The 23,719-nt window shown below is 41.0% G+C and overlaps 3 protein-coding genes and 1 long non-coding RNA gene across 9 annotated transcripts; 2 read left to right on the top strand and 2 right to left on the bottom strand.

Annotated features, from left to right (window-relative positions):
- LOC8071634 (outer envelope protein 80, chloroplastic) lies at positions 931 to 8,793 on the top strand. The gene is made up of 16 exons (XM_002453431.2): positions 931 to 1,603; positions 1,707 to 1,800; positions 1,905 to 1,987; positions 2,902 to 2,999; positions 3,110 to 3,179; positions 3,730 to 3,823; positions 3,922 to 4,003; positions 4,223 to 4,258; positions 5,457 to 5,610; positions 5,692 to 5,835; positions 5,904 to 5,974; positions 6,082 to 6,160; positions 6,246 to 6,361; positions 6,493 to 6,640; positions 7,793 to 7,862; positions 8,051 to 8,793. The coding sequence occupies exons 1-16, from the start codon at positions 1,118 to 1,120 to the stop codon at positions 8,203 to 8,205; spliced, it is 1,980 nt and encodes a 659-aa protein (XP_002453476.1). The 5' UTR covers positions 931 to 1,117; the 3' UTR covers positions 8,206 to 8,793.
- Positions 10,397 to 15,804, bottom strand: LOC8071633 (zinc transporter ZTP29). 3 transcript variants are annotated; one of them, XM_021459822.1, is made up of 12 exons: positions 15,459 to 15,782; positions 14,777 to 14,835; positions 14,595 to 14,687; positions 14,425 to 14,514; positions 14,227 to 14,311; positions 13,995 to 14,050; positions 13,110 to 13,166; positions 12,339 to 12,379; positions 11,628 to 11,695; positions 11,441 to 11,497; positions 11,259 to 11,376; positions 10,397 to 10,784 (listed from the first exon to the last, which is right to left on the bottom strand). In XM_021459822.1, the coding sequence occupies exons 1-12, from the start codon at positions 15,523 to 15,525 to the stop codon at positions 10,739 to 10,741; spliced, it is 837 nt and encodes a 278-aa protein (XP_021315497.1). In that variant the 5' UTR covers positions 15,526 to 15,782; the 3' UTR covers positions 10,397 to 10,738. The 3 variants fall into 3 exon arrangements, 2 of the variants coding, with proteins under 2 accessions (XP_021315497.1, XP_002451720.1); XM_002451675.2 differs by having other exon boundaries at positions 14,227 to 14,308; positions 15,459 to 15,780; XR_002452450.1 differs by having other exon boundaries at positions 11,628 to 13,166; positions 15,459 to 15,804.
- LOC110434905 lies at positions 20,262 to 21,668 on the top strand. 4 transcript variants are annotated; one of them, XR_002452453.1, is made up of 4 exons: positions 20,262 to 20,301; positions 20,406 to 20,596; positions 20,743 to 20,849; positions 21,267 to 21,668. It is a non-coding gene; the product is annotated as an uncharacterized LOC110434905 (long non-coding RNA). The 4 variants fall into 4 exon arrangements; XR_002452454.1 differs by lacking the exon at positions 20,262 to 20,301 and having other exon boundaries at positions 20,310 to 20,596; positions 21,303 to 21,668; XR_002452451.1 differs by lacking the exon at positions 20,262 to 20,301 and having other exon boundaries at positions 20,310 to 20,596.
- Positions 22,106 to 23,380, bottom strand: LOC8082895 (protein FAR1-RELATED SEQUENCE 9). Its single transcript, XM_021459823.1, has 3 exons — positions 23,255 to 23,380; positions 22,855 to 23,136; positions 22,106 to 22,765 (listed from the first exon to the last, which is right to left on the bottom strand). The coding sequence occupies exons 1-3, from the start codon at positions 23,369 to 23,371 to the stop codon at positions 22,235 to 22,237; spliced, it is 930 nt and encodes a 309-aa protein (XP_021315498.1). The 5' UTR covers positions 23,372 to 23,380; the 3' UTR covers positions 22,106 to 22,234.

Genomic DNA, 23,719 nt, shown 5'->3' with positions numbered 1-23,719 from the left:
CAGATCCATTTGTGCGATTACTTTTTTTTTCAAAGCACGTACACGCATTTATTTGGAACGAGGACCCAGCGGTTTTCGAAAACCAGAACAAATAGAGAAACACAATTCTGCTCCTAGATTGTTTGGTTTTGCTGGACTTATAGTTATATAAACTTTATAAAAAAATATATTAGAAATTGTCGTAGAAAAAATTTTCATAACTTACATTTTCTTTTCCAGAAAACTAACATCTGTCTTTACTATTTGGAAGGGAGTAACTCCTTTTTTTCTGAGACAAATTATTGACGCCTACACCTACACCTTATTTTTGCGAATGCCTGAGAGATTCGACAGGTCATTACAAAAAAAAAACATCTTGCTGCTGTCCCAAAATAAATGCATAACTTGCTTTTCCAAGAAGTCAAACCTTTTAACATTTGACTCAATATATAAAAATTACTAATGTTTATGATACATCATAAGTATCATCAAAATATGAAATATATTTTTATTTAAAACTTATTTGAAGATATAAATATTGATAATATTTACTATAATTAAAGTTTAAAAAGTTTGACTCCTTGATAAACGACGAAGGGGGTATGATTTATCATAGAAAGTTAATTTAACTAAACTTAGTGCAAATCTTAAAGCCTCATACTAATGTTCAATCTAGTCTAGAGGTTCTTTTCCCCCCTGAACTTAGCTACTAATATGTTGTTAATACCTCTAGTCATGGCTAATTGTGACACCAATGATGGTGACCAAAGATGGTTCAAAGTTCAGGCTGAACCGAGGTGGATACCATGGACAGATGCAGAGATTGTTCATCATCAACACATCCAAAAACCCAACTGGCTCAAGAAAACACTTTGACGAATGGGCCTGGCGACCACATCGAACGCGAATGGCTCTCGTTGGCCTCTCGAGGCTCGACGCGAAAAAAAAAAACAGAGTACCCCCTGCCTCTCCCACGGGGCCACCCAGTCCAGCAGACCGGCACCATCTCCGCTCCGCTTCCCACTGCCCATGGCGGACGAAACCCTCGCGCCCTCGTCCTCGTCCTCGTCGCCAAAGCCCTGAACCCTAGTCGAGCTCCATTTCGGGACCCCTAACCGGACCTTCCCGCGCCGCCGCCATGGGCCGCCGTCCCGATGTCCGCTTCGTCTCCTCCGGCGTCAAGCTCCCGTCCGCGCCCGCCTCCGCGCCGTCCCCGGCGCCCGCGCCGGCGCTCCTCTCCGCGGCGCTGCCGTTCGCGCACATCGGCCGCGCCATCGACGCCGCCGCCCGCCGCCTGGGCTCCTGCCTCCCCCGCGTCCCCGTCGCGCGGGCCGACCCGGCGGCCCCGCCCCCGCTGGCGCGGCGGCATGGGAAGGACGGCGGAGGGCCCGAGGAGCGGGTGCTGATCAGCGAGGTCGCGGTGCGGGGGAAGGACGGGGAGCCGCTGGAGCGGGCCGAGCTGGAGGCGGCGGCCGCCGCGGCGCTGCGCGCGTGCCGCCCCAACGCCGCGCTCACCGTGCGGGAGGTGCAGGAGGACGTGCACCGCATCGTCGAGAGCGGACTTTTCCGGTCGTGCATGCCCGTCGCTGTCGACACCCGCGATGGCATTCGCCTCGTCTTCGAGGTCCTCCTCCTATCCTCAATCCTCTTGTTGTCCCCCACTTTCTTTCCTTATTTCTGGAGCTAATGAGTGCACAATTTCGGGTTTTTTTTTTTTTTGGTTTCAGGTGGAGCCGAACCAAGACTTCCATGGGCTGGTTTGTGAGGGCGCCAACATGCTACCATCCAAGTTCCTGGAAGATGCATTCCGTGATCGCCATGGTAAACATGTACTTTCTTGCTCTCAAATAATGTTCAATTCGTCAACAGATTATGTTCTCTATTGTCTGCACGACCCATTGAGTCTTTGGAGTTACAATGTGCAGGAAAAATTATTAACATTAGGCATCTGGATAAAGTGATCAAATCTGTCAATGGATGGTACCAGGAGCGTGGCCTAACTGGGTTGGTAGGTAATCCAAATTTGTGTTTCTCTGTCACGTAGTTGCTTGTGCTAGCTCCTATGATGCCTCATGCCTGTACCACACAGAAACAAAGATGAAACTGAAATAGTTGGTACATATACGGAGCAGGAAACTAAGGTAGTTAGGACAGAGAGAAGGGAAGAGTGGGAAACCAGACATGCCTAGTGTGCGCGGATGTTTACATACAAAATAGGAAACAAAGGTAAAACGATCGAATAGTTGAATGAATTTCGACATATACACAAAAAGTTTGAGGTGAAGGAGGATAAGAATGTGGATGATCCTGATTAGGGATTTCCTGAATCCGTTATTGATGAAACCCTGCAAACAATTAGAATACTCCAGTCGAGAGAGGTGGAGGAGAAGATTGAGGATCAACCTGGTTTTGGGATATCCTGAATTCAGTATGCGTCATACTTTGCAAACAAATCAGAATACTCCGGTGAAGATCACAGGCATTAGGGGAAGACGGATGCAATGGGAGCGCTGCCTCCTGCTTCATACTGGATGTTGAGGAGTTGAGTGGTTGGAGTGGCAGTAGTGGGAAGTTATGGGGTTGGTTTGGTGCAAGGCCACCCGACTGTTGCTTTTGTTTGCGTCGAGCTTGAGGATTAGTGGACTGAAAAATGATATAGATGGCATGGAACAACATGGTTGAGAGAAACAGGAGTTTTCCATAGGAAGAGGAGAAGGTAGGTGGCATTGGTAGTCCTGAGGTGTGGGAGATGATACATGTTCGGGCAGATGTGATTGCGACCTCATGATCAAATTGTATATATCTTAACAATGTCAAATATGTGGGCACTGAGCATGCAGTATAGGAGTTGTTGGTTATTCATTGTTTATAGAGATACATTGATAAATGACAAATCACAATGATTCCTTGGACTGGATACAGGTTTCATATGCTGAGATACTTTCTGGAGGGGTTCTGAGGCTGCAGGTTTCAGAAGCTGAGGTTAATAACATTAGCATTCGCTTCCTAGACAGGAAGACGTGAGAACCTATATTTTCTCTCAGATTTCTTGATCAAACACTGTTTTAAAGTGCTTAAATTTCTATGTTTCTTATGTTTTTCATCCTTCTGTTTCCTTTGCTTGTGGTAGTGGTGAACCAACTCTTGGAAAAACACAGCCAGAAACCATCCTTCGGCAGCTTACCACCAAGAAAGGGCAGGTCAGAGCGCATTTTCAGAAGTGCCTTTCTCAATCTGTCTATTTATGTTTTATATACCTCAGGGGGACTATTGATGATATACTGAAATGCAAATATCATCTTTCAGTCATGTTCTAGATGTTGCATGAAATGCTAACCCTTCCAACTTCACATTCGTGCTGTGTTGCATCATTCGTGCACTGAAATTTCTATGCAAAGGCTAATACCAGAATCACCAGCACTGGTTACAATATAGGCATATAAGTTTGATTGGAGACTTGGAGCCTGTATAGCGTATAACCAAGTCCCTCTTTTCTTTCTTTATGATTGTGTATATTCTATCATTTCCACAGTAATATTTGGACTCAAACTGGGTGCTTTGGACTTAAAACATTATGAAAGGGGCACTGCAGCATTCTGAACCAAATAATATTAGCAATCATCTAAAAATTACCATGTCATAATAGTATATAGATTTTACCTTTTTATCCATGTCCTGTTGTCTTATGCTCTACCATTAATGTTGCCTGTTAAAACTTCAAATTGATCTTGTCTATTTAAAATTAAACAGGCTTACAATAGGGCACAGGTGAAAAGGGATGTAGAAACAATTCTTACTATGGGAATCATGGAGGATGTTACAATAATTCCACAGCCAGTTGGAGGTGAAGCTATCTTTAAGTTCTGTCATTGTTTTTGTCTTTTGAAGTAGATCTGATCTCTTATGAGTGCTAATATTCATGTGCTTTGTAATCGTCTGCAGATTCTAATAAAGTGGACCTTGTCATGAATCTTGTTGAACGCCCTTCGGGTGGTTTCTCTGCTGGTGGTGGAATTTCAAGTGGGTGAGTACGAACAATGCTTTGTCAACTGAGCTCAGTTTAGCGATTGCATAAATGGGTGTATCCAGTGACTTTATGCTTTAAGAAATTCTTTTCTGAGTCACTAGTGCTGGGGATGTGCTGTCTTTTTCCTCTTTTAACCTCCAAAGTTGTAGCACATGTGCAAAGTACAGTCGAACTGTTATTCTTCTGCTGATTATATGCCATTATGTTTTTCTGCAGGATAACAAATGGACCCCTTTCTGGACTTATTGGCAGGTCAGTATGTTATTCTTTCACAGGTTAAGTGGTTAAGATGTATGTATATGCATCTACTCTTTTTCTGCTTCTGGTGCTATTTTCGCTAGTTAGTTTCTACTCTCTGCATAGGCTCAATGTCATCATGATTCATCAAAGATTCCCAGGGAAGTTTTCCTTGCTGACTATTGTTTGTGTTGGTTTTGAAAAAGTGGCGCTGTGCTCAAACTAGGGCCTATGTTCGAGAGGGCATATTGTGCTCCAAATCCTTGGGACTAAATTCAAATCTGAACAAAGTTGGATAGTCCTTAATATTCCTGGAGTTATGTCCCTCTTCCAAACAGGCCACCAATGGGCTTTGGCTCTTATCTCGTTCGGCTTAATGTTATCAAGAATCCTCATTATCTAAGGTTCTTATAAATGTTTGGAGGGCTCGATGGACTCTTATGGGCTATGATTATCATCATAATTGTCCTGTAGCCACCAGATTCAGAGCAGCTTAAGCTATAAGCTTATCCTCCAAAGCCCAAATCTTTCGGGTTCAAGAAAAGTTAGCACTTTTTATTTTAGAATCTGTCAATTATTGGTGATAAACTCATGGTGTGTAATTGGATAGATAGCTGACGATTTTTAATTCGAATATGTAATAGATCTTGTTTGACATCAGATGCGTTAACTTTAAACCCCAGGCCATCTGTTTACTAGTTCGCTAGCCACATGTGCCCACTTAACATATTCCTTTCTTAAAGGTTTACCAAAACTTATAGCATTTGGACATTGGAATCTGTTTGTTAGTTGGCTTGAAACTTCAGTGGAAATCTATTCTTAAACTGACAGCTTATGATTATAATAATATGTAATTCAGTGTTTTTGTACACAATACAATATACCAATCCAAATCAATTGTGGTTTTACCTCCATGTATATAGAACATGGAAGAGTTACTAACTTTAAATTTTACATCGTTCCTCTCTAGGATTGAGTAGCCTTCTCTCTAACACTGCTGCCAATTAACAGCATATAGTACCATTTGTGGGAAAATGCCACCTCAAAAACAAAGTGACAAGTTTTTGCGAACAAAAACCAATTTGCTAAACATATATTCTGATTTCTGAACTTGTAATATGTCTAAAATAAAATCATTATGTTACAACTTATTAGCTCTTAGCCTCCTACCTCTTTATATGCACATAATCTAAACTTACTCAATGGATTGCAGCTTTGCATATTCACATCGGAATGTTTTTGGGAGGAACAAGAAATTAAATCTCTCTTTGGAAAGGGGGCAAATCGATTCGATATTTAGATTGAACTTTACTGACCCTTGGATTGATGGCGACAATAAGAGAACCTCCAGAACTGTTATGGTTCAGGTATTTACCTTTAATATGACAACGCTTTCCAGTTCTGCTAGTTAGGACCATGCATATGTTTATAGCTATTTCTTGTACCAGAACTCTAGGACTCCTGGAACACTTGTCCATGGTGGTGATCATCCTGACCATGGGCCCATAACAATTGGACGTGTTACTGCTGGCTTGGAATACAGTCGACCATTCAGACCCAAGTGGAGTGGGACACTTGGCTTAATTTTTCAGGTAAATATTCTGCTGCTTATGCTTTTAGGAATAGCCATGCGGTATGGTAACGTTTTGTGTCTGCACAGCATGCTGGTGCTCGTGATGATAAAGGGAGTCCGGTCATAAGGGATTTCTATAACAGCCAATTAACTGCCAGGTCTCTGTTCTCATTGTCTTATTTCCTTAGTTTCACATGAAAGATTCTCACACAGTATAATTGTTGAGTTAAGATTTCCACCTCATGTTTTTCTTGTTGCATTGCAGTGGACATGATTATGATGATACTCTGCTAGCTAAGTTTGAAAGTGTCTACACAGATTCTGGAGACCATAGCTCCACAATGGTTGGCACGAATGCTTCTTCCTTACCCAACTTGGCAATTTTTGTAGCCATCGTTGCTTATCTCCTGCTATCACTGTTCCTTGTAGTTTGTTTTCAACATTGAGCAAGGTCTCCCTGTTCTTCCTGAGTGGCTTAGCTTCAACAGAGTGACAGCACGTTTGAGGCAGGGATATGAAATTGGTCCAGCTAGGCTTCTTCTAAGGTTTGTTTTAATCACATTCTTGTACTGGACCTGTAGCAAAAAATATCATGAACTGAATGCCGTGCATATGAACTTGCACTGACAGTTTTTCCAGTTCTGTTACATTATAATCTCTTTGTTTGATGATGTAGTGCTTCTGGAGGTCACGTGGAGGGAAATTTTCCACCTCATGAAGCATTTGCTATTGGTGGGACTAATAGTGTAAGAGGATATGAAGAAGGTGCTGTTGGCTCTGGGCGTTCTTATGCCGTTGGTAGTGGTGAAGTTTCATGCCGCCTGGTAAACTTCTTTCTCCCGACCTTACTGTCTTTTTGTTGTTGTCAAATGGACCACACGGAAGTACGACAGACACAACTGTGGTAATTTACCACAGAACGCCGTATTGGCAACAAGGGTATACATATATCTACATAATTGATTATAAATGGTACTATCTTAGTATGATTTGCAATTTAAGTAAAATTTCTCTCAGATTTAGTTCAAGAATATAGCTAACTCAGAAAGGAAATAAACAGGTGGGCATGCTGCTGCCACACTCTTCAAGACTTGAATACAGATTACATATGGAACATTTTGTGCGTGCACACACACACACACACACACACACACTGTTTTTATCTGTATGGCTGTATGGAACCTTCTACTCATAGGTGCCAAACCCAGAAGCAGGGCCCAAAATTCTCTGCAAAACACCATAGTCTTGGAATACGAATATCTAGCAACGAATATTTTAGCAGAAACAGGATCAATATTCTTCTGTCACATTGTTGATTGTTGCTATTAGGGCCCAAAATGAAAGTAAAATTATCAGCCCAGTTAAGCGTCTCTTACCCAGTCTCATTATTGGGCTCACCTGGCTGTGCTAATAGCACATTGGGCAGCAGCAGCAGCTGTTTATTTCTCTATAGAAGAACAGTGATTGCAGGTGTGCTTGCTGCTGCTGGAGCATGCTCTTCTGAGCAGGCAGATTGTTGCTCAAATGAGAGGATCTTGTATGGTTGGACCATCACCCAATGATTTCCTGCGGTAGCTTAACTTGGCCTGCTTGCTTTACTCTTTCACTGCCCTACTTTCATATTGGGCCCAAGTAGCAATAATGTTATAGATGGATGTTGTGACTGTTCTTAATAGAATATTTGTTGAGCGGTACAATATGCTATCCTTGTAATAGCTGAGTACAACAGTTGTTCCGAGCCCCTTTTGCATAGACAATCTGGAGCCCTGTTCTTCATGTCTGAATAGATTGGCAGCTTGAAAATCAGTAATATGCAGAGTTTTTTTTCCCTGAGAACTTGTATACACAGTTGTCTGCAAATGCCATGCATTACTATTCATGGTGGTCCCACATTTTACTTACTCTGATCTCGTGAATGAACAAATCAAGGTTTTAAATCATCATTTGATTACTTTGTATTCTCGCTCTGAATGCAGTTTGGGCCACTGGAAGGCGTGATCTTTGGCGACTATGGCAGTGATCTTGGTTCTGGTCCTAAAGTTCCTGGTAATTCATATATTGTACTCTAGTGTGATAGTTATTTATTTTTCTAGGACACATTTGACAGAATGGAAGTCTAGCACAATGGGGAATTTACTTGAAATCATTTTACCATCTATACATATTACCTTCTTTTCTGTTAGACAGTATACACAAATTCTTACTTGGACCATCTGTGGTGATTGGCTCTTCAGGTGACCCAGCCGGAGCTCGTGGAAAGCCAGGCAGTGGCTATGGCTACGGTGTTGGCGTCCGCGTGGACTCCCCACTGGGACCTCTACGGCTTGAGTACGCCTTCAATGATAAGCAAGCAAGCCGATTCCACTTTGGTGTTGGCTACAGAAATTAACCTGTAAATTGGTCACATTCAGATTCAACCTTGTTCTTCTAAGCATTTTGGGCTGGTAGAAACTAGAAACTAGTGCCATGCCTTCCATTTTTTGGCGATGCCAAAGCAAGTTTTGCTTAGGTCAGATTTCATTTTTTGTAACATATAGTTCCTTCACTTCTGTCGAGTGTTCTTCAGCTAGAGAAATTAAATGGACCCTTACTGGTAGATCATCCTACCTCTGATATCTGGAAGGCCCTATAGTGGAACACAAGAAGGTACGAAGAAAGAGGGATGAATGCTGTTGTAATAGCATTGCACATTCCTAGCGCATTTATGCATGTGTATATGTGCTCTATAAAACTGAAGGAGCTGAGTAGAGGATTTGCCTTTTTGTCACATGGATGACATGATTTGTTCTGGCAATGAAAAAGGTTTCATTTGGTGGTACAGCATGGTTTCCAGAGTTCCCTTTAATACATGTATGTACATGCGCATCTGTAAGTTCTCTGACATGCATAGCAAATATGCAGTCTTTATGTGCGAGACATGATCTCAAATACTGTATACATGACTGTGTGACTTGGCCACTATAGCAAGGCCAACCTGTGGCCTGCTCTGTTCGCTTTATCTGTCGAATCTCTATCTAACAGTATTTTTCTCTTACAATAAATTAAATTAGTGAACAGTACTTTCAGTTATAGCTTATCAACCCAGCGATGTCAATCTGGCGCAGCCGGGCCCGTGTGAAACTGCACTATCGATAGCGGTGGGCGGTGGCTTGTAGATTTTGCGTTCTCAGTAGTTCTATGCATCTTTTATGCATGGGAGCGTAATTCCACCAGTTGATCTAGATGCATTGAGCTTGTTACAACTGGCGATACATGTCCGTAATGCCTTCAAGTTGTCACGACACGGTCTGACAGCAAATTTGGCTGTTACAGTGTTGGGTTGGGCAACTACAGTGTTGACAGCAAATTTGTCACATGGATGACATGATTTTCATTATGAATCACTAATATTTGGGGACTATGTTGTCTAGTCCCAAAACTTGAGTGATCTTTGGCAGCTTATATGTTTCTCAATTCAGATAAGGGAGATGTGTACCAGTTCAAACATAATTGTTCAGATAGAGGTGTTCATTGTGCCAATGCCGAAAGATGTCGCAACAAGCTTTGATCCGCGGGAACCCTTTTTTTTTAGAGCAAATCCGTGGGAACATTCGGGTTCCTGCTGTTGACCCAGTTTGGCGATGGGAGGACGAGGGTGACACCAAAGCTTGAGGGCTGATTCCGGAGGAACATGCCTGGCTTGCTATAACCCGTCACCCGTGATGAGGCAAATATAATTTGGGGATAAATCATAAGGAAATCCTGGAAAATTCTTTTGTTCATTATAAACCAAGCTCCTAGTGATACCTATGTGTGCTTTAATGATTATAGAAATATGTTGCATGAATTGTGCATGGAAATGTTTTGCCCACTGGTATTAGTTCACCACAACTAAATTTTATAGAAGAAGGCTACACAATTTTATTTGAAGTAGGTAAAAATTTCCCTGAGTGATCATGTCTAGCATCAAATCTATGAGTAGAGAATATATTCAAGACAGCTCTTCATTTTTTTTTATTTTGCGAGACCCGGTTACAGAATTGTTGTTGTTAATCACGTTTCAAAAGTTTGACAACAACTCGTCTGAAATTTAAAAAAAAAGTAGCTGTGATCAATAGTAGTTCAAGTATTGTGACCAATCAGTTCACTATTCCCTTTGCCAAGTGTCAGCCCTGGAAAGGCCTCTTTTGATTAAAAGTTTTGCAAACTGAGAAAAATTTGATAGACAACTAATTAAATTATATGCAAATTTAGCGGATATGAGTTGGATTAATAGATCTTATTTTAATGTGACTTTGAAGAAATTAACATCTATCTTCGAGTTTTACATATAGACCTTGTTTACTTCCACCCAAAATCTAAAATTTTTCAAAATTTTCCGTCACATCGAATTTTTAAACGCATGCATGGAGTATTAAATATAGACGAAAATAAAAACTAATTGCACAATTTGGTCGGAATTGACGAGACAAATCTTTTGAGCCTAGTTAGTCTATATTTAGACAATAATTATCACAAACAAACGAAGTACTATAGTGTCGCGAAATTTTTTTCCTTCAGGAACTAAACGCCATAATAGAAGCTTCGTGTCAACTGATGAGAGAGAACTAGAAACGGAAACTGTTTAATTGGTGACTTGGTGTGTCCTAGTACCTCGAAGCTTTAATTGTCAGCCGACAGAGTACTACAGTACATTATTACTTTTTTTTCAATTATTTCATATCCACGACTAATCTGGCTATTACATCTGGGGAAATGCTGTTTCCCCCTCCTTTTAGTTTTTTTCATGGCAAAATGTACAATATCAATTGCAGCGCGCCAGTAGCCATTGTTCATGGTTTTGGTGTGTTGTTTCCTCTCCAGTAACACACACTCCTCCCAGAAATTAGGGTCTACTGACAAGCTCAGCTTCAGATGACCCTCCTAGTACCTGCAGCGCGATGCTACAAGCTTATCTCCTTTGGTAAGCTGACTTCCAAGAAGTACAAGCTGTCAATTAAAAAAACATGAATTAGGATTGCAATTGTAACAGAATAGTATGTACTGCCGTTAAAAGGCATGTATTGCAATTCAAGCTCTATTACATTAACATCAAGTTCAGCATCTTCGCAGCCCCATAGGACCATACTGTAATTGCCCCAATATATGCACTTTAGAAATGCGAATATTCATGACAGCTGCAGAGATTTCTGCCAATATGTTTTATCATTTAGATGACGATCTATGGCATAGGCAGGTTATTCTCTTTGCTGTGCCCTAGCACCTAGCACTAAAAACAACATAACTTGTACCATAGCTCATGCCAGCAAGCTTGTGACTTGTGAAAAAAAAACTAGTTGTTGCAGTGCACAGGTTATAAAAAAGCCACATAGGAGTCTCTTGCAGAAAGCAAATCCATATTGGTCATTATGACAGCATGTTTACTTAAGGAATCCCTTTACTTAATTTGAAGAATCAACCTACCTTGCAGACATGCAGGCCATGCCCACAAAAACAGCTTTGACAGCTTGCTTCTGGCCACAATAGTCAAATGCAAGAGGTAGCATTTCATGCAAAGTGAGGAAAGCCATGACACCACCAACTGCACAAAGGAGAGTACTCAGATATGGAAACAAAACAAGTATTCAATTTACAAACGGACTGACCAGATCCAAGTAGGCCTTCAAGAATGTCAGGATTCAAACTGCTTGGAAACAAGAAAGCTGTAGTAACCAAAATCACATCAGTGCTAAATAAGGTACCATATCATTAGACAGAGAAAATAGATAGATTTGGGTCTAGTTTCTGTCTGAAGGACACAACTACAATAGGAGGGTTCATGAAGTAGCATACCTACAGCAATAACCCCTAGTGGCTCGGCCAAACCAGAGCCGGCTGCCACAACAAATGCCTGCTTTTTGCTGTGACATTAAAAAACATAGAAATGTCATCTACATAACCAAAAGCCCAATAAATACAAGAATGGTTAAAATAATTAAAAAAAATCGACCTGCGGGGGTTAAGACAGCCCCCAGCATTGTATTAAGAAGATCTTCTCACACAGGATGAGAAAACCCCCGAACCCCTGCCCACCCATATACAACGGCACCGTAGTCCATGTGAGAACAACCATGACCGGGCCAGGCCTTAGACCTGTGCTTTGGCATGCAGACGAGGGGATTGAGCCACCAAAACCAACTCAGCTAGAGGCCCATTCACAGAATGGTTAAAATATTATGAGCAAGCATTACGAACAAAAGAAGGAAACGTTAGCTAGCATCTACCTTCTTTCTATAAGTAGTTCAAGTTCTCAACTTGTACAACATGCATATCTCACACTCATGGCAGGTTTTTTTTTTTTTGAAAACACATGGAGAGCTGTGTTTCATTGTATTATAGAGATGAAACATTCATGACATATTTGAACAGATGATATTTTAGGATTTATTTTAGAGAAACTTTTTGCCCGCAAATTAGATATATTCAATGCTAGATTCATCTCTGAAGGCTGCCATGAAAAATAAATTTCATTCATCACCAATCTCTGCATGGGATAACAAGTACCTTTTGGTAGCAAAATAGATTGGAAGAGCTACAGCAACCCCCTGAAAAGGCAAGAAAGTGGTAAGTCATCTTTTTTTTTATCAAACACGCAGGATAGGAGACCTGTCTATCATTATATTGAGAAGGAAATGGAGTCTAGACCAAAGTGATAAGTACTTAGTATATGGAACTGAGCAAAATGAACCAAACTGGATGAAACTCAAACATATCCAAATAAAAGATACAAATATACAGAAGAAAATAACCTGAATGGCATACATAATATATATGCCAACGTATCCCCACTGCCCAGTTACCATTTTTATGCACATAGCATATATTCTCCTCACAAAATGAAATTCTTTAATTCCTCAGCTGTATGTTGCACCATTTAAAGTTTAAATTATATTACATTCTGCTAAGTGCTAACACTATGTAGACACATATTCTTTTTAATACTGCTTCAGATGCTACCTGATTCTAGCAAATCTCATGAAGTTGAAACTAAAAGAAATGGATAAAAAGGATTATCAGATACCCAGCAAAATTTCAGAGGGTGGTTGAGCCATTTTGCCACGATATACATTAATTTGGCATATAAAGGTAATCACAAGAATTTGGCATTCATATTGACCATAGAATTTCGAAGCTTTAGAACAAAGATAAAATTTGTGCCATTTGAATCTTACTGCATGCACAAAAGCATCCAAGAGCTATCATAGGTGCCAATAATTCAAACTTGAGATAATCTTTCTCATTTAATGGCAAAAGCTTAATAATCGATTTTTGTACCTCTGGTATGTTATGTAAAGCAATAGCAACAGCCAAGTTCAGACCCACATGAAGACCCTGCAGTTTTTTATTGTGACAAAAAGAAATCAAAGCAAGCACAAAACAATCATAATAAATAAGAACACTTGGAACACAACATGAGGTTTAGGATGGAGCCCTTCAAGAACTAACAAAGCTAGGCACAAGCAGGCAAGCAGCAACAAGTCCTACAGTTCTCTGTTTAAAGAAAATGCAGGGGACAATGAATCCCACTTAGAGTGTGTTCCTGGAGTACAGATCAGTAGATCACAAAGCTCAGAAGGGATGGTGATTCCTCAGACTTTCCATCCCAAGGCAATGGGTGCCTGTGACTTCTACATACTTGATAGGAGATTTTATTTGTTCATAAATCTACCCATCCTATAAAAAATGCAGGCATAGGGTATTGACAATTTATGTAAGACTAGAAAATTGCAAGATGGAAGCTTATCGTAAATAATGACAAGATAATATAATACTCATTAAAATGGATGGTTGAAATAAAGGATAGAAGAGAGCTGAATTTCAATAAAAGTAAATAACAGAGAGTATCACCTAATTAAACTGTTAAGAACAAAGTATTTGGAGAACGAACTAAAGGAACAACTGTTGCTTCAGTTATTAATTAATGGTTTAGTCATTTGAGCTATTATACTGACATATATACACAAGCAGAAACATTCTAGAATACATTTCAATCTGCACATTGATGAATAACAGGGAGAGTATCACTAGTTCAACCATTTAAGAACTAATTAAATAGATAAGTGACCAAAGAAAAGAGTGTTATTTCAGTAATTCAATGGGTGGTTAGACAGTTAGCAATATATGAGCTACAATGCTGGCATAACTGTACTAAGGCATTACCTTGACAGATCCAAGAAATACAGCCATTCCCTCTGGAATATTATGCAAGACAATTCCTGCAATAAGAGTATTTGGCCATTCAAACGAAGCAATTGCCAGAAGATACGGCAAGAAATGAAACAGTCCAAATAATGCCATCCAAATTTCGAAAATAATATCAACCAGGTGCATTTGCTGTTTACTGGTTCAATAAGGGAACTGAAGGATTTCAGAAGGAATCCATGTTTCTTACCAACAGCAGTGATAATACCACTGAAAAACACTTGCCGGCGATGTTTTCTCATTATATCTTTACCTGTTCCAGCATCATCAGCCTGCTTTCCTCAAGCCAAACAAAGAGAACTAAATTCTGTTCAGCTTTCCTATTTTAGTGAGCAAAACAGATTGATGTGGTGCTATAAGAAAATCATTAAGGCCTGTTCATTCCAACCTTTTTCTCGCTTGGATCAGCTGGTGGCGAAAAATTTGGCTCTGGAATAAACTTAATAATGAAACCAAAGAAAAGAACTCCTGCAAAAAACTGCAGTCGCTCCTTGTTATATGGACAGACGGGCACTAGATGAGCATGGATTCAAGAACTTTAAGCACGTTATGACTCACCCAGAGGTTCCCCTTCAAGAAGCCAATAGAATTCAGGGCATTGTGTGCCAAGTCTAGAAAGGAAATGCTGAGCATAAGTCCAGCAGCAAAACCCTGCAGTCAGTTTGAACAGCATATAGAGCCTTAGCGGATAAACAACCTACTCTAAGAGGATATTTGAAGTTAATTGATAAATTTTTCACCTGTAGAAGCCCGAGCACTTTAAGGTTAGGGGCAGGATTCAAAACCACAAACAGCGCACCTGAAACAGAGAATTCAAACCTAGCTTAAGTGGGTGAAGTTCCTAAAATAAAAACTCAAATGCAACAACGAGTCGAGTCACAATTACAATTTGATCAACAAGCTAGTAAGGCTGGGCATCCTGAGGTAGTTTATCAAATCACCATGGCGACACATATATCAAAAGTAGGTACAGTGTGGAATAGGTTTTAGCTATATGTAAGATTTAACCAAGCAAGAGTAGTCCTAAACTGAAGCAACTGTGCTTCTTGGGTTCCCATTCAAAACTTGAAAAATAGCCAATTAATTTTACATGTGGAGGATCGATTTCCCATCAACTGATACTGAGTGATTAAAACAATATGGTAAGGTGTTCCACAATTTTATATTGCTAACAACAGAGACAACAGGGGGTTTACTTGATATCGACACCGGAATTATGGTTATGCTAGACTGCTAAGGCCAGAACCGATCAGTACGAGAAACGCCTAGGCATGCGGAACACTTAAATCGCGTCGAGCACAGCGACTGCAACGAGTGGGTTCCCGCTAGTATGCAAACCCTAGAAACCGCAGCGAACCACAGCACGGCGGCAAGCAAGCGGAAATTCAGCAACGCAGAGGCGAGAGTCCGGGGATGCCGTACCGAGGGCGGTGCTGAGGCCGCCGACGAGCGAGAGCCCGAGCGCCCTGTAGAAGACCTGCTGCTCCATTCGCCCGACGCAGCTCCCCCGTGCTAGGGTTTGGGCTTTGGGGATCGAGGAGGATTCCGGGGAGGAGGGAAGCGGCAAGCGAACTTGGCGTGAGCCTCCGCGAGGCGATGGCTGGCTCTGGCTGGCAGGCTGAGCGAGGGGAAGCGATTTTGACTTTATACTTGCAGAACTGATGAAAAGTGAAAACTGAAGGCGATGGCTCACGAGTGGGAATTTTTCACTTTTGGTTTTTGTTTGTCCCTCTTTGTTTGCATCGCACATGTGGTTTGGAAACGACTGATATGTGCGGCATGAATCATGATGCAAACCATAACTGCACCAACAATATTTTCTTTCCACATCGTTTGAATTAATTAATTCTGAAACGTCGTAGTACAACATATATCAATTGGAATGGAATAAAAAGGCATCGATTTGTTTTTTTTTTCTTTGATTTGATTGAAGCGAAAGGTATCTGATTCCAAAAAAAGGTGTATTGACTGAAATTTGGTCTGCTTATGTTGATTTGTTGTAACTTATATTATTCTTTCAAGTACTGTTGAAATAACGCTGAAAAAGGACGTGTATAGAATCACAAAATCATCAATTATATCACAAAATCAAACTGGGACCATAATATATTAGCATCGATCAGGCACGATTACAGAATAAACCCTTGACAATCCACACGATCATAAACGAACGAACGAACACATAATTAACCAAACGCAAACCACAGATTAAAAATAATAATTAGATTAATGTGCCTTAATTAATCGGATGAACCAAACACGATGCGGATCCCAAGTTTCCCGCCCTGCGCGCGCGGCCAGCGTAGGGCGTCGTCTCGTCGCTCAGTGGAGGTAGTAGGCAAGGAAGGAGGCGACGAGCGCCCCGGCGGCGGGCACGGCGGCGGCGGTGGCGCCGCTGGCGCCAGGGCCAGCCGCACCGCCGGCCGCGCCGGCGGGCGCGCCTGCCGCGCCTGCCTCGGAGGGCGCGGTCGCCTCGGTGGCGACCGAGGCCAGCACGGCGGTGGCCGAGGCGGCGGCGACGAGCGCGGCGACGAGGACCTTCTTCATCTCCATGGCGGCTGGTGGTGGTGGTGGCCGGACCGGATCGTCGCTTGCTGCTCCTGCTGCTGGATGAAGGAAATTAAGGGAAAGCCGACCTCGCCTCGCCTCGCGCTCGAGGAGATGTTATTAGTTTCGGTTTATTGGGTGGAATTGGGAGACACTGCGCGCTCGACGGCCGGCGTACCTGAGTGATCTCTCAATTGCTTCTCCTGCCTCGGGACGAGGCGCCGCTTTATAGGAGCTCTGCGGCCATGGCGCGAGCGGCCGCGAGCGAAGCTCTCGGCGGCGGTTGGTTCGCTGCGTGCCCCGGATTAGCCGGCCGTCGGTTGCTGCTTGCCGGAAATAGGATGGAGTAGCTGGTTGGTTTGCAGTTTTTGCAGCGTTGGAGTTGGGGGGATCCTAGGACTTCGGTGGATGTCCAGTATTTCCGGAAACACGCTACCCGTTCCATTTTCCAATTTATAGACGCAACTTTTTTTTCTTTTTGAAACTGACGCAATTTTTATTATTCGCATAGACATACGGTAATTTGCGTTCATAGTAAAAGATGGAGTATACGTATACCTTAGAACTAAAACGACCAAAAATTTGAATAATAATAATTGCATATATGTGTGCTATAGCCATCCGAAAATCTGTCTGTTGAAACTTTGTATGGACTAGTAGATATGCAAAAACATTTATACGCAATAAGTAATTAATGAAAGTTTCTAGTATAAAAGGTATAACAAATCCATTGTATGACAACATATCCAACTACACGTACCAAAGTTCACACTCATTTATTTAAAAAGAGTTATATGCACGTGCGACACGCACGTGTCTTTAGAATCTATTTTAAATGTAGTGAAAATATTAATTGTATTGTCAATATTTAATAAAGGTATATTTCTAGTTTAACAATTTAAAAACCTTTTCATCTTAGAGTGAGCCTAACATCTTTCTTTATTTTATGTCGGACAATTCAATTTTATTTTCTAGGGATATGAACACAAAATACCTATCCTTTTTTTCACTTTGGTTTTTCGTTCATTGAGTCATGGTACTGTTTCCATCATGGTATTTTTTTCTTTTCTCTTTATTTTGTTTTTTTTCTTTCCTCTATTTGTTTGCACGCAATAAGAAGTCTAAGAGTCAGATTTTACTTCCAAGCAAAATAAAATATGAAAGGAAAATATGTATTCATGTAAGAAAATATGTATTCCTGTAATGAGAATAATATTTTTCATGAGTAATAACTTGTGTATAGCATATTATAATACATTGAAAATTGAAGAGTTTATCTTTTCAAAATTCACTTAGCATCGTAGAAGTTTCTTTTTCTTCCATTGTTTTAGCAGTTCCCTCCTGGAAGATATGCTTTTCATGATGGTATGTTTTTCTGTTGATGTATTTAATATTGGAGTCGAAGAATCGACCTGATCATGTAGACCCTAAACGAATACGTGCTTGATTTTTTGTTTTGTCTCGTTGGTTGCCTCTCCTCGTTTTGTTTTATATTTGTTATAAAAAGCCATGTCACATTAGGATTCATATTCAAATTTTGCAAGATCATAGAGTCCGTTTAGAACTGTACGTATATGACGTGAGATTGAGTTATACATGTTTACATCTTATATACATGTAAGATGTAAGATCACGTATGACGGAGGGCTTATATAACACGAAGTCTAGATCGAACGGTTGTTATGTAGGGAGATCCCCTAAAAGAACTCTTTTATAGTGTGATTAAGGAATGATATATATTATAGAGTGTAAGGGAGCCCATGCCATGTAATAAATTGCCAATAGCACTTGATTTATACTCCCTCCATCTCTAAAAGAATCAATTTCTAATGACTTTAGGACAGATTAGCAAACATGAAAAAAAATGTTATTCCTCATTAAACAGGGGCCTTATCAGCGTCATTTTTGCAGCTTACAATACAATATTAAATGTTGCCACAACCAACCACAGCCATGACTCCAATCTCCTTGCTCCATGACCGCCATTGCACGAAGAGGATGGTTAAAAACACTGGCGGATACAGTGGGTATTCATGGTATTCCCAGGAATACCCAACTTTTTTATATACTATATATATATATATAATATATTAGCATTTCTATATTTAGCAAATAAAATTTTTCTCTTATTTTTTTAGTCTATCTTTGTATTTCTTTTTCCACATAGGTTTTATGTTAGCTCGATTTCCAAAATTATTCTATTTTATTGTTTCTACAAATGAAAACCTAATTATTTATCTCCAGACCACATACATATTGACTCATGCCACCAAATATTAGTACAAATCATATCTTATTTCTAAACTCATTTTCAAGACAAATCGGAATACGCACATGACAACATGCATAACAAACTATTCTTTTCGTGTGAGTGAACAATGCATGAGTGGGAGGCAATTCCATAATCCTCATTCCTAAATCTCTAACCCTAGCCGATGAGGCATGACGTAGTGGCGGCATTGCTGGTCCCCAGTGTCCTAAGCTTCTAGCGGCGCGGGGCGTCGCTCATGAGGTTGCATGTCGCTCATGAGGTTAGAGGCAAAAACTGAGTGGCAACCCACCAGACATCAACAAAGGAATACCCAAGATTTAGATTCTGGCTCCGCCACTGGTTAAAAAGCACCAAAGTGCCAAACCATCAGGAAATTTTTAAATTGGATGACTTCATATTACTCATGAGCAAGGATTCTTCAGCAACAATTACATGAATGTGCGACGGAAGTGAATAATTGATGATTATTGGAGACAAGAGACGTGATTCAGGAAGATGGATGAGCTGTGTTAAATACAGTGTATATATATATATATAGATTCATGTGGGTCAATGGACCCTCCAATCTCCAGAGTTTAATCCTTTTATGAACAAATATTTAAATTATAAATTGATTCTTTGAGAGCTAGAGGAAGTAGTTGTGCTTGAATTACATTGTATACGAATGGATTGATGTATTTGGGGCGGTAATCAGCGAACCTCACGTGGCGCGCAGTGCTCACCAGTCACCACATAGGAGAGGCCCATCCCGTCACATCAGTATTCACTAACACATCTAACTAATACATACTATTACATCTTTATTTAAACTATTAATATTAGCAAACCATATTATTTATTAACTTATATTGTTACATTATCATACTATACGTATTAGTGATTAATACTCTAACTTATTTATATTTCTTTCGCGAAGAATCCTCCTATATATATATATACAACTCAAGTACCAGCCTGTATGCGACTGCCGAATGTCCGTGTGTCCCAGGGGATACGTATCCCCCCAACCAGAAATCGTTCGTTGCCCTTTGAGATTCGTGGTACACCCTTGTAATCATGTCACATTTTACTCACTCGTACCTCTTAATGGAGCATAGAATTGCGCTCGACGGTATGGAAAAAAGCTGCAAACGCTGAAGCTCCTCATGTTGGACAGTGGAGCCATGTGCTCTACAGGAAACTCATTTATTGCGGCCCAACAAGTTGCCTTGGGCCTTGTTTAGTTCGCAAAAAATTTTAAGATTCTCCGTCACATCAAATCTTTAGTCGCATGCATGGAGCATTAAATATAGATAAAAATAAAAACTAATTGTACAGTTTACCTGTAATTTGTGAGATGAATCTTTTGAGCCTATTTACTCCATGATTGGACAATGTTTGTCAAATAAAAACGAAAGTGCTACAGTCGCCAAAAACCAAAGTTTTTGCCAACTAAACAAGGCCTTGGTGTGCACTCTTTCTCGTGAACCAGAAGCCTCCCCTGAGTTTTTTTTTTCTTTTTACTTTCTAACTTCCCTTCCTCAGTAATTTTCCCATTTTCCCGATTGCAGCTCTTACGCCCTAGATGCCGCTGCCGCTATATGGATTGCTTAATCTGTTAGTTTGGAGGCATCATCTTGGCGCACCTGAGAGACATGAGGGGTCAGGGCAAGAGGATGAAGAAAGGAGATCCAGACACAGGCGGATCAGCATCCATCGGCGATTTGGAGTAAGGCGGAGGCAAGTCCATGGGACACATGAGGTTTGTGATTGAACTACTTCATCCCGTCGTCTTTAGGTTCTTGTCGATAGCATAGACGCTAGGTTGTCCGCAGGATGGAGCGGATGGGGAGGGATTACTGGGCCTAAACACATTAGTTGATGTTTTGTTTCATCGTTCCGAAGTAGGTTGACAACGCCCGTGCCAGTCTGCCAGAACACACGGAATGTCTTTACAGTCCTCTGATAATCCAACGGAGTAGGACATACCTTCAGAAGTTGTTAAGATGCCCAAGGTTCGCACCCCTTATTGACTACACAGATCTTTTCTTGGATTGATATTTTATTGCCATGTTAGACTTTGCCAGTGTATATAAGTTTTTCACGTGCTCGATTTCCTCACATTCAGGCGTATTCTCAGTCCGAAACAGATATGTTACATGCCGATGGCGAACCTGTATCCACCAGATACTGTGTTAGATTAATATGTGAAGTGGTTTCTAAGTTTGATTTCAATAAGAGGGTCTAAGTCTGTAGGATTTTATTGCATTCTGTATTTCCCACCTACGAGGCAGATCAATCTAAGGTTCTGCTCATATATTTTCTACTTTCACTTTCAGTGGATGTTTTTTATAATTTTTCTTTCAATCACACATAACAAGTGGGAAAAAAACCCGTTTTTCTCTCAAACACATTACCTTTGCTTGCACCAGGTTTTCTTGTAAACTGGAATCATTCAATATTTATAGCTTAGGGCTGCAGCTGATAGCTGTTATCATCGGGATGGTGAGCTGCAGATAGCTGTTATCATCAGGATGGTGAGCTGCAGTTAGAAGGCGACAGATTGACAGTGCTCTTGCTTGCAATCCGGGAGATTTCAGCTGCTATCACCCATCTTCTTAGTCATAAGAGTTGATGATATGTCTTTACACGAACTCGACTCCAAGATATATATGTACACTGCTCGTGCCAAGGTGCCAAGGATTGGTTTTACTTGTTAGTAACTTAAAAACAGAGTGTGTGTTCTCAACATTGGCTGTTCTAGTAGTATGTCTAAACCTTCCATTTTCATTTGCTAAAATTATGATATTTGGCATGTTGCTCTGCTGTGTTAAGTATCTATATCTCATCATTTTTCTTTTTAAAATTGCAGTTCAGATATATGGCTGCTGACTGGCACTGTTTTTATATGATTTGTATCCTCTAAAAAAGAACATATGGTCTTTCTATCCAGATTTTAATAACTTCACCACATCAAGCTTTGGACCTTGTTCGTGGTTATTCAGCTTTGTCTAGTTTACTAGTTCATGAACTATCAGATGAGTCGCAACCACTTCCCTTATATTTATGAACGTTTTTTCTGCTTACGATAGAGGTGAACTGTGAACAGAGAAGACTAGTTTATGCTATGTGGATTTCACATGTAAATATATCACACATCATCTATGCATTACTAGAAACGCTGCTTTAGTTGTCGCTAGTGTACATGACCTTTTCAGTGCTACCAACCTGAACCAAACAAATTTCAGAACCATTACGAGGGATCCTGGCATAACTGAACAGATTTAAAGCAATGGTGCACAAAAATTTACACACGAATACTGCTAACAATAGAATCACACAAGCAAAGATAGCTTGTCGTTCTTCTGCAGGCCACATTTAGCACATAGTAACTTTTTCATCAGTTCATACGCATCAATTCATCTACTTTTCTCGTCTTAGCAGCAATGTTGCCTTCTTCGTCATTGATGTCGAGGATGTTATCTGGCCTTTCGGTAGAGCTAACTTTCTTGACACTTATTTCATGTTTCTGCCAAGATTTCAGTGAGGTGTTACGCGGGCGCCCTGTTCTGATAGGTCTAGGTGGGCAAGCAGTTGGCATGGACTCTGCATTCCCTAGGCTCGGTCCTGATGTTTTCACCTCACCCCCATGCTCACGGAAGGAGCTTACTGAATGATCCTTTCTAGGCACGATCGCGTCCATAGCTCTCATAGCTTCTGCAAATGCTTCATCATCAATCGGGTCATCCCCATGTGCAAACTCTAGTGCCCTCTTCAGTAGAACGTGCCTCTTCGTGCCATCAACTCTCGCCGATACCTGATCCATCGTCAACTCCCTTGTGCACGGACTGTACTCTGGCCCTGCATGCTTGGTCCACCTGTACATGATGTTACCGGGCGGTATCTCTGTTCTGTCCAAATGCACCAGCACCTGTCAATGCATTTTTAGCCTTTCATCATCAAAACTCACGGTACTTAGTGATTAGTGACAACAATCAACTGTGTTATAGCACAAACTACCTTCAAGCTATGCCTGCACAACAAACCTACATGCTCATAGAGCCCACAGGTGCATGTTACTTTCTCTGCCCCCGCCAGTCGCACCACGTGCACTCTTGCATCATCTCTCCCTATCTCCTTGGTGTGCACCACTGTAAATCTCTCTTCCTGTATTCCCTTCTCCACTATTGCGAATGAACCTGATTCGTAAAGCTCGTTGTAGAAGCGTTCATGCATCGCCCTTGTGTAAATTGTCTCTGCATGCTGTTCTATTGGAACTCCAATCCGTCTCCTACGAGATACCTGCACCAAAACCAATCCATGAGCACATGATTTTGTTATTAATAATGATAATATTACTGTATTTTTCAATAATGTGGCGTGTTTTTCATGAAGTGCAAACCATCCATTTTCTCATCACCTGTTTGGTAACATGGTTTTCCTTTTCCTCCTCCTGGTTCCTGGCAAACTGAAAGTCTCTGAACTTGGACACAAACACATGCATTGGGGCTGATCGTTGGATGAATCGCTTGAGCATATGGTTGGCACTTTCGCTTCGTTGCGTGCTTGTCATACCTGCACAGAAAATATTCATGAAGTATGGCTTTGCCCACATACCCCTGAACTTGTATGCTCTCGCCATAAACTTGTTTGACTCCAGTTTGAATTCCTTTAAAAGCTCGCTCCATCGCCTTTCAAATGCAGTTGCTGAGATCTCTTCTGTAATTAGCCTGTTGAACTCCCTCTTGAATCCACTTCTTTTTGAATATGGAGTACCTATCTTTTGCTTTGCTTTTCTCAGCACATGCCATCGACACCACCTGTGCCTTGATTCTTTTAGGTGCTCTTGATTGCTGCCGCCATTGCTTGGCACTGATCTGCATAA

Source organism: Sorghum bicolor, chromosome 4 (genome assembly GCF_000003195.3).
Source record: "Sorghum bicolor cultivar BTx623 chromosome 4, Sorghum_bicolor_NCBIv3, whole genome shotgun sequence".
In the NCBI taxonomy this organism is placed as follows: Eukaryota; Viridiplantae; Streptophyta; class Magnoliopsida; order Poales; family Poaceae; genus Sorghum; species Sorghum bicolor.
Note: the sequence above shows the minus strand (reverse complement) of the source record. Positions and strands in the feature narration are given on the sequence as shown.

Excerpts from the sequence above, each read along its gene's own strand:
- LOC8071634 (XM_002453431.2), top strand. The coding sequence starts at position 1,118 with ATGGGCCGCCGTCCCGATGTCCGCTTCGTCTCCTCCGGCGTCAAGCTC. Across the intron at positions 3,000-3,109 it reads CGCTTCCTAGACAGGAAGAC|TGGTGAACCAACTCTTGGAA; the intron begins GTGAGAACCTAT and ends TGCTTGTGGTAG. Across the intron at positions 3,824-3,921 it reads AATTCCACAGCCAGTTGGAG|ATTCTAATAAAGTGGACCTT; the intron begins GTGAAGCTATCT and ends AATCGTCTGCAG.
- LOC8071633 (XM_021459822.1), bottom strand. The coding sequence starts at position 15,525 with ATGGAGCAGCAGGTCTTCTACAGGGCGCTCGGGCTCTCGCTCGTCGGC. Across the intron at positions 11,696-12,338 it reads ATCTATTTTGCTACCAAAAG|CAAAAAGCAGGCATTTGTTG; the intron begins GTACTTGTTATC and ends TTAATGTCACAG. Across the intron at positions 11,498-11,627 it reads ACTAGGGGTTATTGCTGTAG|CTTTCTTGTTTCCAAGCAGT; the intron begins GTATGCTACTTC and ends TGGTTACTACAG.
- LOC8082895 (XM_021459823.1), bottom strand. The coding sequence starts at position 23,371 with ATGCTCAAGCGATTCATCCAACGATCAGCCCCAATGCATGTGTTTGTG. Across the intron at positions 23,137-23,254 it reads AAAACCATGTTACCAAACAG|GTATCTCGTAGGAGACGGAT; the intron begins GTGATGAGAAAA and ends GTTTTGGTGCAG. Across the intron at positions 22,766-22,854 it reads TGTGCAGGCATAGCTTGAAG|GTGCTGGTGCATTTGGACAG; the intron begins GTAGTTTGTGCT and ends ATGCATTGACAG.